This window comes from Gigantopelta aegis, chromosome 11, assembly GCF_016097555.1.
Source record: "Gigantopelta aegis isolate Gae_Host chromosome 11, Gae_host_genome, whole genome shotgun sequence".
Lineage (NCBI taxonomy): Eukaryota > Metazoa > Mollusca > Gastropoda > Neomphalida > Peltospiridae > Gigantopelta > Gigantopelta aegis.
Window position 1 is genome coordinate 1,725,740 of NC_054709.1, and position 13,854 is coordinate 1,739,593.

The 13,854-nt window shown below is 39.7% G+C and overlaps 1 protein-coding gene across 1 annotated transcript in view; it reads left to right on the forward strand.

The window, feature by feature from the left end:
• LOC121385009 (26S proteasome non-ATPase regulatory subunit 3-like) overlaps positions 1-13,854 on the forward strand; it is a 39,288-nt gene that overhangs the window by 6,324 nt on the left and 19,110 nt on the right. The window contains exons 2-4 of the mRNA XM_041515537.1: positions 2,415-2,508; positions 7,880-8,073; positions 12,670-12,810. Of these exons, the coding sequence (XP_041371471.1) occupies positions 2,415-2,508; positions 7,880-8,073; positions 12,670-12,810 (429 nt within the window). The remainder of the gene's footprint in view (positions 1-2,414; positions 2,509-7,879; positions 8,074-12,669; positions 12,811-13,854) is intronic.

Here is a 13,854-nt window from a genome sequence, read left to right on the forward strand (position 1 = left end):
GATCTATGTGGATAATAAGGAAGGAGGGAAAGAAAGAAAGAAAGAAGTGTTTTATTTAACGACGCACTTAACACATTTTATTTACGGTTATATGGCGTCAGACATATGGTTAAGGACCACACAGATTGTTTTTAGAGGAAACCCGCTGTCGCCACATAGGCTACTCTTTTACGACAGGCAGCAAGGGATCTTTTATTTGCGCTTCCCACAGGCAGGATAGCACAAACCATGGCCTTTGTTGAACCAGTTATGGATCACTAGTCTGTGCAAGTGGTTTACACCTACCCATTGAGCCAATACTCAGGGTTTGGAGTCGGTATCTGGATTAAAAATCCCATGTCTCGACTGGGATCCGAACCCAGTACCTACCAGCCTGTAGACCGATGGCCTAACCACTACGCGGAAGGAAGGGAGGAAGGAAATGTTTTATTTAACGACGCACTCAATATGTCATTTTATTTACGGTTATATCGCGTCAGACATATGGTTAAGAACCACAGTTATAGAGAGAGGAAACCGGCTGTCGCCACTTCATGGGCTACTCTTTTCAATTAGTAGCAAGGGATCTTTTATATGCACCATTCTATAGACAGGATAGTACATACCACGGCCTTTGATATATCAGTCGTGGTGCACTGGCTGGAGCGAGAAATAGCCCAATGGGCCCACCGATGGGGGATCGATCCCAGACCGACCGCGCATCGAGCGCGCGATTTACCATTGGGCTACATCCCGCCTCGTGTGGATAATAAAGGCATACAAATAAAGATTTCCGTGAAACACTGACCAACTATAGCAGACAGGTCTGCAGGTCAATCAAGAATGGAAAACAGGGGTTTTCAATGAAGCAAGAGTTTTAAATAATCAACATTGTTAACTAAGTTTGTTTGGGGGTTTTCCCTAAGTTTTTGGTATTCGTCTGGTCGCATATAGAATTAACCGAGAATTAAATATACTCTAGCTATATTTGGTATCATTAAAATGGCCAATTTCATTTTCAATAACATATCAAAAGTCTTGTTTTCCTTCATTTGGGCGAACAAGCTTTGAACATTCTGTGAAGCCAGTCTTGGGAGAGTGGCAGTCCTCCTACGTGCGATGCAGGAACAATGATGTGGTTTTGTGTCGTGCTCGCATCGGCTGTTCATATTCAGGGCCGTAGCTAGGATTTTTTTTTTTTTTTGTGGGGTTTGGGGGTCAGAATATATTCTTGGAACCCAGGGGCGTTGTGATCACTAGGTGTACTTGTCGGGTATACACACACACACACTGACTCACACCTATATCTGTCTCTCTCACACACATACACACTCAGTTACTCACACATACACAGACTCTCTCTCTCACACATACACATACATACACACACACACATACACGCGCACACACACAGACATACACACAGAGACACACACACACATGCATACACACCTATCACACAAAGACACGCACGCACAAACACACACACACACAAACACACACACACATACACACGCACCCCCCCCCCCCCCACACACACACCTATTACACACACGCACACACACACTCACGTAGATACATAACACACATACACACACAAACACACACATAAATACACACACGTAGATACATAACACACACCATATGGCTTTTATTAATATTCAAGGCGGGATTTAGTTCAGTGGGCAGAGTGCTCGCCTCAAGTACTTGCATCGTAGGATTAAATCACCTCAGCGTACCCGTTCAAAGATTTTGTTCCCCCTCCGGCCCAGCCAGTGCCCCACGACTGGCATATCAAAGTTCCCTCTGTCGGAAAGATGTAGTTTTTTTTTATGAACGAGGTAGTCCTGACGTAAAGATATTTTATTTATTTATTTTACAAATGGTGCTAAACGTAAAACTTTAACCTTGAGTTAGACGCCACTCCCCTCCCTACTCCCCTCCCTACTCCCCTCCCTACTCCCCTCCCTACTCCCCTCCACACCCTTCACCCCACCCCTTCCCGACGCTTATAAAATCATCTTATAATGGTAAACTCAGTAGTCTCTCGCAGACACCTACTTACCCCCGCCCCTTCCCGCTTTTCATACAAATACGAAAAGGTTTTAAAGTGTCATTTCTGTCTACCTGGATAAGATGTCATGATTTGGTTAAATCCCTCCCAAGAATCACTAGTTATTTTAGACTAGGTACGAACGTGTCATAATCCAGTAACACACCGTGCACCTTGAACTAAAGTTGGATCGTCTAGTAACAAAGGAGGAAATTATAAAAGAAGATCAATAGCAGTTCTGCAGTCGTAAACTTCCTGTGCTGAAATTTGCAAATCATTCACTGATTTGTTTTGAACTCTTTAACGAGTCTGTTTTAACACAAATTTCGCGTCTTTCATCCGGAATCTCATAATTATTTAACATACAATGGTTAAATTTCAGGATGTGGAAATGAAAGACGTTTCCAGTCCTCCGTCTGAAGGAGAAAAGAAAGAGGAAGAAGTGAAGAAAGATCCTGATATTCTAACTTTGGAGGGTAACAATGTGAAACATTAATACCTAAAATAGGGTACGGAGAGTAAAATTGTGTATCTTATAATCTTGCAAAGTAATGGATTGATATATTTTTTTAATTTAGATAGATTATAGTTAGGCAGAGTACTCTGCCGTTCGAGATCTAGACGGACATTTGGACCGTATGATTGCTCTCAGTCTCTGCCGTCGGAGATGGGTCACCAGAAATATGCCAAAAACCAGGGTTTTGGCATATTTACAATCAAAAAACCTCACTAAGAAAATAATTCTGCTAAAAGCGTATCCAATAAGTGTTTTTTTTATTTACTTTGTTGACAGTTTACCAATATCATTATCATATGATTGAATCCATGACGTTTCACCTCCAAGACAGTTCGCCCCCAGTCAGTTCGGCCCTAGTTTGACGTGTTCGCCCAATGTACCAGTTCGCCCAAATCGATTCTCCCCCAACTATTTGTCAGTTCGCTCCCAACTTTCAGTCAGTTCGCCCCCAACTCCCAATTATTTGTTACTTTTAAACAATTATTGATTTGTGTATGTTTCTTTTCTTAGCGTGATTTGCTAGTCCAGTCGTTTGTCATTCCTAAGCGTTGTTATCATGAGTTGTCATCGCCTATCCGTGGTATAAATAGCAGGCTGTAGTCCTTCTTGACCCTTTAAATTTTTGGCCGAACCGTCTAAATTTGCGTTCAATCACCAGCAATATTTCGGACATAACGCAACAAATTACTTCAACTTTTTGGCTTAATTCTGCTTCTGAGAAATTGCAAGATTATTACTTCCGCCTCTGCCTCGACCAGCCACATCCGGTCTTCGTTGCTCCTTGTGCTAAGTCGTAAGCGAGAAGACAACCACCCCCTCCCCACCCCCCACCCCTGTCTTGGACGGAAGAGCTTGCTTCGCAAGCACTTGTGCCCACGACAGGCGTGCGCTACAACAGCTTGTTCTGAATGTGCACGTTAAACCCTATGACCTGACCTGACTCGTCCTTTTGGTTAAAATCGCAGAACGTTTTTGGTGACCGCTGACGTTAGTTTGTTGGTTTAAATTACCAGCTAGGTTGTGTACCACCTCCTTATCGTGGGACTGACCATGGGTTTCGATTTCAATACGACAGGTTCTCTGACTACACACAAAAAAAGCTGTTTACCATCCATGTATGAAGAACCTGCGACATGGCACACCTGACTGAGAATTAAACATTGATGACATTCATAATAACTAGGTTTATTCCGGATTACGAAAGTAAAATTCCACGTGATCTGAAAATATAAATCATACTTGCATCAAAGTTCGATGACGGCTGAACTGCGCATCTAAAAATGCACATGGGAGTGCGCGAACTCATTTTAAAATAAGGTAAGGTTGCACTAGAGGAAGCTCGGCACCCACAGATGGGTCCAGACCACACATTCACATCGACACAGTGGTATATGGGGGCTAACTGGGGCGCGACTGTGTCGAAAATATTGAGTTTGAAAACGTCTCTTTTCACGAGGTTGTGCGTTGGATAATCGGTAGCTTGGACAGACTCATCTCTTTCAGCCCAGACCTGGCCGTAATGCAAACAGTCAGTTGGCTGGATTGGAACCTTTATTTGATGTAAAAAAAAACCCAGTCAGTTGGCTGGATTGGAATCTTTATTTGATGTAAAAAAAAATAACTAGTCAGTTGACTGGATTGGAATCTTTATTTGATGTAAAACCCCAGTCAGTTGACTGGATTGGAACCTTTATTTGATGTAAAACAACAGTCAGTTGGCTGGATTGGAACCTTTATTTGTTGTCATTTAAAATAATAAGTCAGTTGGCAAGATTCAAACATATTACCCAACCTGCATAGCATTTTGACAATCCATTGCATTATGGTATAAGAAATGGGTTCCCATAACTTGTTTTCATGGAACCTAAAAACAGCTTCCGATGGGTTCCCATGATCTCAGGGCACGGAACCCAAAAACAGCTTCCGATGGGTTCCCATGATCTCAGGGCACGGAACCCAAAAAGTGTTTCCCATGAAATTTGAAATCCTATGGCTTGCATGTGGTAGTCAGCCATTCCACGTTTTCACTATAGCGTGATCTCTGACGGCAGAGAGCAATCATACCGTCAAAATATCCGTCCAGCTCTCGCACAGCAGAGACCAATCATACCGTCAAAATATCCGTCCAGCTCTCGCACAGCAGAGTACTCGGGCTAGATTATAGTAAGAGAACTTATGTTCGATATACCATCGATGTCCCAAACAATATATACACTGAAAATTATTTACAATAAAATGTGTTATTTATCGATTATGTGTACTATTCACTACAGTAGAGGCACAAAAATGTAGCATACTTTTTGCAGATCGAATATAATAATATATAATAATTAAAAACAAATTCTAACAACAGGCAGCTTAAAAATCGTAAATATTTTTTTATTTGGGTTTCCCTGAACCGGAACACTGAGAAGTTTGGTAAACACAACAATCAAAATCAGGTCTTGTGATTGTGTCAAACACCCTCTTTGGTAGTTGTGATATCAGAAACATAATTAAAAAAAAAAAATTATATATATTATTTTCGTTGAATATTCATACATGAAGGCATGTATTTGTTCAATATTTTGCTTTTGTTTCACATAAACCCCCATATTTATTTAATATTCATTTGAATTGTACTGGTGGTACTACAAAACCGATTCAGGAACGACAACTCTTTTTCACAGGATTGTAGACTAGCATTTGATTGCCAAATTACTTACAAATAAACTACTTATTCTCTTATTAAATGGATGCAAATTCATTGGCTTTATCTGATAAAACAGTTGCGATGTTTGTACAGATGCATCCATTGGCGACAACAATTACTGATCCTGAAATAAAGAAGTCAAGTAATACAAGTCTTTTTATATCACGAACCGCAACTCTTACACACACACACTGTATTTGTATGAAGTTAAACAATATATTATTATTAAACATTAAAGATGCCTTTTATATCTATAGGTACTTTTATTTTGGTACTGCATATATATATATATATATATATATATATATATATATATATATACACACATATATATACACACATATATATACACACATGTATATACACACATATATATACATATATACAAATATATATATATATACACATATATATATATATAGACATATATATATATATAGACATATATACATATATACACATATATACATATATATACATATATGGATATATATATATATATATATCAATTTTCATAAACATAGCTCTTGAAATTACAGTTTTATGGTTGACTTGAGTCGTAAAATGAAAAATGTCTATACTTGGAATTTTGATTATTTATTTTTTTTTGCAAATTGGAAATGAGATATCTCTGTCAATTGTTTTAGATATGCTTACAATTCTTTTTATATTTTAATCAGGGATTAAACGTCTTGCTAGTGATATACAAGTTATTTTGATTTGAGCATACTAATTAGATACAAAATGTGTTAGTATTACTATTGAAATGCTGTTCAGCATCAATCTCATAACCACCTATTAAGGACACTTAATTATGACCTGTCTTGTTTTTATTATGTACCCTCGTATTATTTTTCTGCAGAATAAGTTAATAAAGTACGCTTGATTATTGTAATTTTGAGATTGTACATTTAAATTTTGACTGATTAAGGACCAAATATCAAAATTGTACAATCTACCCCAGAAAAAGATTCACATAGGCAGGGCTAACTATGGCATTGGCCAAATTCGCAAATTTTGAAAGCAATTGGCGAATTGTATTTTAGTTTGGTGAAATAATTTTATTTATTACCCCAGCAGGCACTCATAACGGGAAAATACAGATCATAATTTCTCACTGAGAAACTATCATGCATTGGTTTAACGAGCAATACTATTGGATGATTTGATGCTTACAAACCAATGACCTTGTCGGTACTAAATATGACGTCATCATGATTTGGCAAACACACACAATGACATCGTGTAGTTTAAAGAGTTTGTGTTTACGACAAAATATAATTTTTTAATGCATTTCATTATTGATTTTGTACCAGAATAAAGAGAACTTGTGTTTTTGAAAATTATCTGTGAACGTGATTAAATTACAAAGTTATATCAGTGCGTAAAGTGGTTTGTATGGTTTCTATACATGTACATGTATGTGTCGAAAATTAAGGCTTTTAGAGAAAAAATAGGTCAGGTAATAAATAGAATAACAAACTCGGTATCAGTTATTATCAAATTTATGTCCCTCGTGAAATAATTTTCATTTGTCACTCGCTAAAGCTCATGACAACTAAACATTATTTCACTCGGGACATAAATTTGATAATAACTGGTAACTCATTTATTATCCTCTATGTAATAACTGACTTTTTTTTTAAATAACTTGATTTGTGCAATGTTTGACATTTAATAAACAATTTGACCAATTTCTTTACTCACCCAGGGCTAGCCCTGATAGGGATCTTAGGCGTGTATAACTAGAGCCGGATAATATATCCTTCAGTATCGGTATCGGATATCGTATCATATCAATATAAATTTACCGTACTGAGCAAATTTTAAAATATTGAAATTTCGGGATTGAAAATATTTTCCGGCCATTGAGTATACATCTGATGAATGCAAACTGGGTTGAGTATAAATCAGACGAGAGCCTTGTGTAAGGAATTTACTTTTATTTAGATGAAATTAGCAAGTGAGCCTTAACTCAGGCATGCATTTAAAGCCGAGTATACCAAAAATACCGCTCAATATCGGTATTGGTATTGGGTCAATATTTTACCCTTTTTGGGCTACAAAGTGAGGTCATGGGCGATCTATACATAGCTGGATTACTTGGGCCGCATCTACTACACTGAATAACAGGACAGGGATAATGACTCGACCTTAGCGGTAACTCAGGATCTTTTCACAACCGGTTTCTCGATAGGACTACCAGATGTCTAAACCTGGTAGTCCATTGGACTTCTAGATTGTTTATAAATGTACGTCCAGTTACTCTGCAATCAACCACCCTGATTGTTGGGTATTCAGTGTTTCTGCCAGAAAGAAATTTGTGGGTATGTCACTGTGGAATTGAATGCAACCACAGTCAGTAGTGGGTATAGGAAGTCTCCCCCAAGAAGAAAATGGGTTATGTTTTGGTTTAGGGTTAAGGAAGTCATACAGTAATGATAACAGTAATTAATTTTGTCAAACGGTTAACTTAAAAAAATAAAATCTGCAAACAAATTTGGGTATGGTGCCATAACCGTTTTACCCTCTGACAGAAACCCTGACATTACATAGCATTAACTTTAGCTATTGAACAGCTCGTAAATAATTTGTAAACTATTTTCCCTGCTGAAGGAATGTTTTATTTTATTGCCAGATATCCGGGAGCATGTTCGCCAGATTGAAAAGGCCGTGTCGACGAAAGAACCGCGCTTCATGTCGAGAGCTCTGCGCGGCCTCGTCACGATCAGAAGGAAACTGAGTGTGAAGATTCTGCGGAAACTCATCCAGGGTTACTTCACTGGCCAGGCACAGGCGAGCAAGGATGAACTCTTTATGTACCTCATTCCAGTAAGTTTAAAACGATTCCCTAGACTTGGAAAAAGCCCTGACAGATTCGCAGAAAGCAAGTAGACATTGAGGGGGCTGACTGAGATCTAGACTTGAAAAAGCCCTAACAGACGCGCAGGAAGCAAGTAGACATTGAGGGGGCTGACTGAGATCTAGACTAAAAAGCCCTGACAGATGCGCAGAAAGCAAGGAGACATTGAGGGGGCTGACTGAGATCTAGACTTGAAAAAGCCCTGACAGACACGCAGGAAGCAAGTAGACATTGAGGGGACTGACTGAGATCTAGACTAAAAAGCCCTGACAGACGCGCAGAAAGCAAGGAGACATTGAGGGGGCTGACTGAGATCTAGACTTGAAAAAGCCCTGACAGACACGCAGGAAGCAAGTAGACATTGAGGGGGCTGACTGAGATCTAGACTAAAAAGCCCTGACAGACGCGCAGAAAGCAAGGAGACATTGAGGGGGCTGACTGAGATCTAGACTTGAAAAAGCCCTGACAGACACGCAGGAAGCAAGTAGACATTGAGGGGGCTGACTGAGATCTAGACTAAAAAGCCCTGACAGACGCGCAGGAAGCAAGGAGACATTGAGAGGGCCGACAGATCGAGGGCGCAAAGCAAAGTTTCTTGGGTGTTCGGGGTACCTGTATGTTCCCCTTTAAATTTTTGAAAACTAGATGTCCTGAAATGTGATTTCCTGAAAATTCTGCAAGTAAAATAAATCTCTTCCTTAAAGATTTAATGCTGCCGTGATAGCTCTGGCACTCGTCAAATTCACCAATTGTGAATTTTATTTTAGTCGCAAAAATGAACCAATAATGTTTTCTTCTAATTTTATGCTTGGTTCATTAATGTAGGCTGACTTCATTTCCCTTTCAGCAATAGAGTTATTCAAAAATTTCAGGAGCAGTACTATAGGAATATAATTATGACATACACTGATGCAGACAATTTGATTTTTTTATTACAATATGTACTATTCAGATAATTTGATGCACACCATTACAGATACCTTTTCAGTGTTAAGATGGTTTGATGAACGTGAAAAATAAAATAAAATAATAGACATAAAAAAAGGAGTGTTTTTTGTAAACAAGACCTAGGCCTATTCCTACACAGGGCCGTGGGGGGCAGTTGCGCGTTTTAGACTATTAACTACTCAGTTGCCGCCCCGCCCCCCCCCCCCCCCCCCCCCCAAACAAAAACTATCTACGGCCCTGCTACATACCTTTTCCTTCTTTGTATTATTCTGTCTATTTTTGAATTGTCTTTGTATCAATTTCATTTCTTTTTTAAGCAAAGTAGAAAGTTACACGCTTGCCATTTTCTGGACCTCATGTAAGCTTTTTTAGCTAACAGTTATGTACTAATCGAGACAATTTTACCAACTTCGCTGATTTCCATAACACGTTCATTTGTGTAGGCTGCAGAAGCCACTATTTAATTCAATTCCTTTTTTATTTTCAAAACTATATGCACAGAATAAATGAGTTAGCTGTATGTTATGATATATTACCTTACAAAAGTGGACTTTCTGATTAATAATAAATTAAATAGGCAAATGAGTTTTGAAAATGTCTATTAAACCAGTGTTTTCCAATTTGTATAGGAAAGATAGGTACCAGTCATATATTAAAAGGTCGCATGAACACTACGATTCTCCTCACATTTTTAATTGTTCTCGTATTATTAAACAGCTACATATGGTTTTGTAAATATACTCTTCAAAAGAAGAAACGCAAAACCACATTGTTGTAACATTTGGAGAATTGATTTAATTATTGAATGGTGAGTCCGATAATTACCAAATGTTGCAGGATTGTTCACAATTCACTCTAGTCCATTGTGAGTAAGTGATAGGACACACCACCAAGGTCAAGGTCATCTGGAGTCAATACCGGGTGTGGCCTCCGCGTGTGTTGACAACTGCCTGGCACCGCCTGCCCATTGAAGCAACCAGAGTATGGATGACGTCCCGGGGGATGGTGGCCCACTCGGCCTGCAAGGCTGCTGCCAGCTCGGCCAGGGTCTAGGGCTGTGGTTGTCGCTGTCGGAGGCGTCGGTCCAACTCGTCCCATAGATGCTCAATTGGGTTCAACTCCGGTGATATCGATGGCCAAGGAAGGACATTAATGTTGTTGTTCTGTAGGAAAGCCGTTGTGAGACGTGCTGTGTGAGGCCTGGCGTTGTCATGTTGGAACACTGCGTTGGCGTTGGCCATAACTGGAACGATGTGTGGCCGGAGGATCTGGTCAATGTAGCCCTGTGCATTCAGGTTGCCCTGCACGTGGACCAGGTCAGTTCTGCCAGTTGAGATGGCTGCCCACACCATGAACACTACCCCCGCCGAATCTGTCCACTTCCTGCACGCAGTTTGCCGCATAACGTTCACCACGACGCCTATACACGCGACATCTTCCATCATGACGTCGGAGCAGAAATCGGGACTCGTCACTGAACCACACCTGTCTCCATCGCAGTTGAGGCCATTGTCGATGAATCTGGCACCACTGCAGTCGGAGTCGACGGTGTTGTGGTGTTAAGATGACACCTCGAACTGGACGTCTGGCACGAATTCCTACCTCACGTAGGCGGTTCCGTACAGTCTGGTCGGATATCCTGCGCAAACCTGGTATTGCTGCGGCTGTGGAGGTGGCAGTAGTCAATCGTTCCCGAAGGTGGCGTACCCGGATGTAGCGGTCCTGCCCGGGGGTAGTGACCCGTGGTCGACCGGATCTAGGGAGGTCACGTGTTGATCCATGTTGCTGGTAACGGTCCCACAGTCTGGAGATGGTGCTTGGGGACACATGGAATGCCCTGGCAACGGCCGTTCTGGATTCGCCTGCGTCTAGTCGGCCGATGGCATTGTTTCTCTGCGGTTCACTGAGACGTGGCATGTCCTGGATTGTCAACTGTCGGCCTGATACAGAGGCCAGGCAAGCGAACACCCTGCATTTTTATACTGTCGGTGTTCATGTTGCACGTGCAGACAACGCACGTGCAGTGGTGACATGGTTTGCACGTGGCTGCGTTTTTGCGAATATTCACATTTTGGAACTTTATTGTACAGTAGCTGCGTTTTATCGAATGTAACCGTGGGAATGTGTTTGGGACATGCAATGACCTTATATTCACAAAGCATGAACCGGTAGGAAACATAAAATCGGAGTTATAACCCATTTGTACCCTTTTGCGTTTCTTTTTTTGAAGAGTATAGTTGCAATCAGTATACAACATTATTTTACGTGCGCTGTTTTTTAAGTGTAACATGCATTGTTTTTCGTCGCGCACCTTAAAAGACAAGGTCTGTAGGTTGCATCCTTCCATAGAATTTCAAATTTCATGGGAAACACTTTTTTGGTTCTGTGCTTTGTGATCATGAGAACCCACTGGAAACTGTTCTTAAAAAAATTATTCCATATATATATTATTTTCATTGAATAGTCGTACTCGATGTAATAATCATGAGAAATGAAATTTTACTTTTGTGATTTTACCGACACGGTACTGAAAATGACTGTATGCCTACTTAGATTATTATGGTGCCATGTGGTGTCGCCATGGCACAACTAAGAGAATATATAGAGGATACTCCCCTCGTGTCTTGTGATATCATAATTTATCAGCACAAGCTGATAAAAGTATGAAATCTGAGGCTTGCAGAGGATTTTTATTCTTTTATCAACGAGTGCTGATAAATTATGATATCACAAGACACGAGGGGGTATTCTTTTTATTATCCATTATCATTCTTTTCATTTACAACAATTGTAAATAATGTCAGTAATGTTGGTTGAATGTCGATATATTTGGCAGCGGTAGATTCATTAACTAGCAGGACAACAGTGGTGTGACGTCACTAATGATAGGTTTAGTGCAGAAACATAACACAGTGACATCACAAAATAATGATTTGTGATTAAAATTTTACTAATCAAGATTATAAGAAGCGATATCTCCTAGGAGAATATCAAAGGAGATATCGCAAATTATAGTGCCAGCGATATCTCTTACAAAAGACTTTAATGGATGATAATAAAAAAATATAGGAGGGCAATATTAAAAATATGCTTCAAATGGTAACTGATGCAATAAAGTCATGCTATAAGTTCAAGTTTTTATTCATAAAAAATCTATTCAAAATTTATTAATTTGTGCTGTTTGGAAATTACCATTAAGATCTTAGAAACAAAATGCTATACTTGGGTTTATCAGATTCATCCAAATTTAATGACATTTTTGAAAAAGGTTTCAGTGTAATTTGGGTTCTCTTCTCAGGAGCAAATAGCGCAAATTAAAGATGGCCGCCAGGTCACATGATACATTTTAAAAACAAAACCTGAGGATTATATGGTTTATTGATTTTTAACAAATATTTCTGTGTGAAAAATATAGACATAACAGGAATTTTATTTTTCACTCCTAAGGTATAATTATTTTTGCAAATGTCATGAAATAATTGATATATAATGTTAGAAAATATTTGAATTTTTAAAGGTTTTAATAGGCAATTTAGCGAAATGTTTTGCTCACCCAGAGCTAGTCCTGTCCTTGACTTGTTTCTCAGTCTGTATATATATTTGTTTTGTCTTTTCAGCCTGCTGAAATGAATGGATTGGGGCTTCCATTTCGGCCACGGTCGGGGAAGGCTGTCAACCAGCCCCTACTGCCAGAGATTGAGATGTACATCCATTTACTGATTGTGATTTATCTCATAGATAACAAAAAATACACTGAGGTTTGTCAGATAGCTTGTTACTGTGGCAACATAAATATGTAACAGATGGAAATGTGTATCCATTTACGGTACTGGTTGACATAATAATCAGAGATAGTTGAGTTCTAGACTTGTAATAAACAAAATATAGCTTGTTTCTATATAGCAACGTAAATGTGTGTGTGTGTGTGTGTGTGTGTATACGGAAGATGAGATATATATCCATTTACCTTATACACAACTGGGTTTTAACTTAAATATGACACTGGAGGAAGTTGATATATAAATTACCGTAGGTCGGGAGCGTCACCGACGACACTTTTTTGCCACTGGGTAAAGCTCCTCAACAATAGGAAAATGCATACACCTGGTGTAAATTATCTACCAGTGTTTAATATTATTACATAGGCAGTATATCTCAATCTAGCAAAGTAACCTTTCCAGGGCTCAAATTTGTGAATTTGTCACCCGCGGCAATTTTGTTTTTAATTACTTTGGGTGAAATGGCTCACCGATGGCAATTCTGAGCCTGCTATGTCAATTTTTTTAAAAGTGTATACATTTTACTGTCACTGAGAAGCTTTACCTGAAGCAATAATTTTTATCCAACAGCACAAAAGTGCCATTTGTATCTCAATGTAGCCCAGTGGTAAAGTGCTCGCTTGATGCGTTTTTATTTTGGGATCGATCCCTGTGAGTGGGCCCATCAGGCAATTTCTTGCTCCATCCAGTGCCCCACAACTGATACATCTTCTTCTTCGATCCCGGCCATGTTAGATGGGTAGTCCGGTATTGTGGACGAAGTCCGCAGTCAGCCTTAGCGACGTCGCCGGTCCCCACAGCTTCTCCCTTAGGTCCACTGCACTGGGCCACGTTTGCTGTCGAAGGTGGGACAGGATTGGAGAATGTGGGCTGGTGTCTGTGGACCAGTGCCACATGGGCACTCGTCCGTGTGAGAGATTTTCAGCCTGAAGAGATGCGAGAGGAGCTGACAATATCCTGTTCTCAGCCTGAAGATGGTGACCTGTTGTGACCTGTTCAGCTGGTAGATGCCATTCCTTTCAG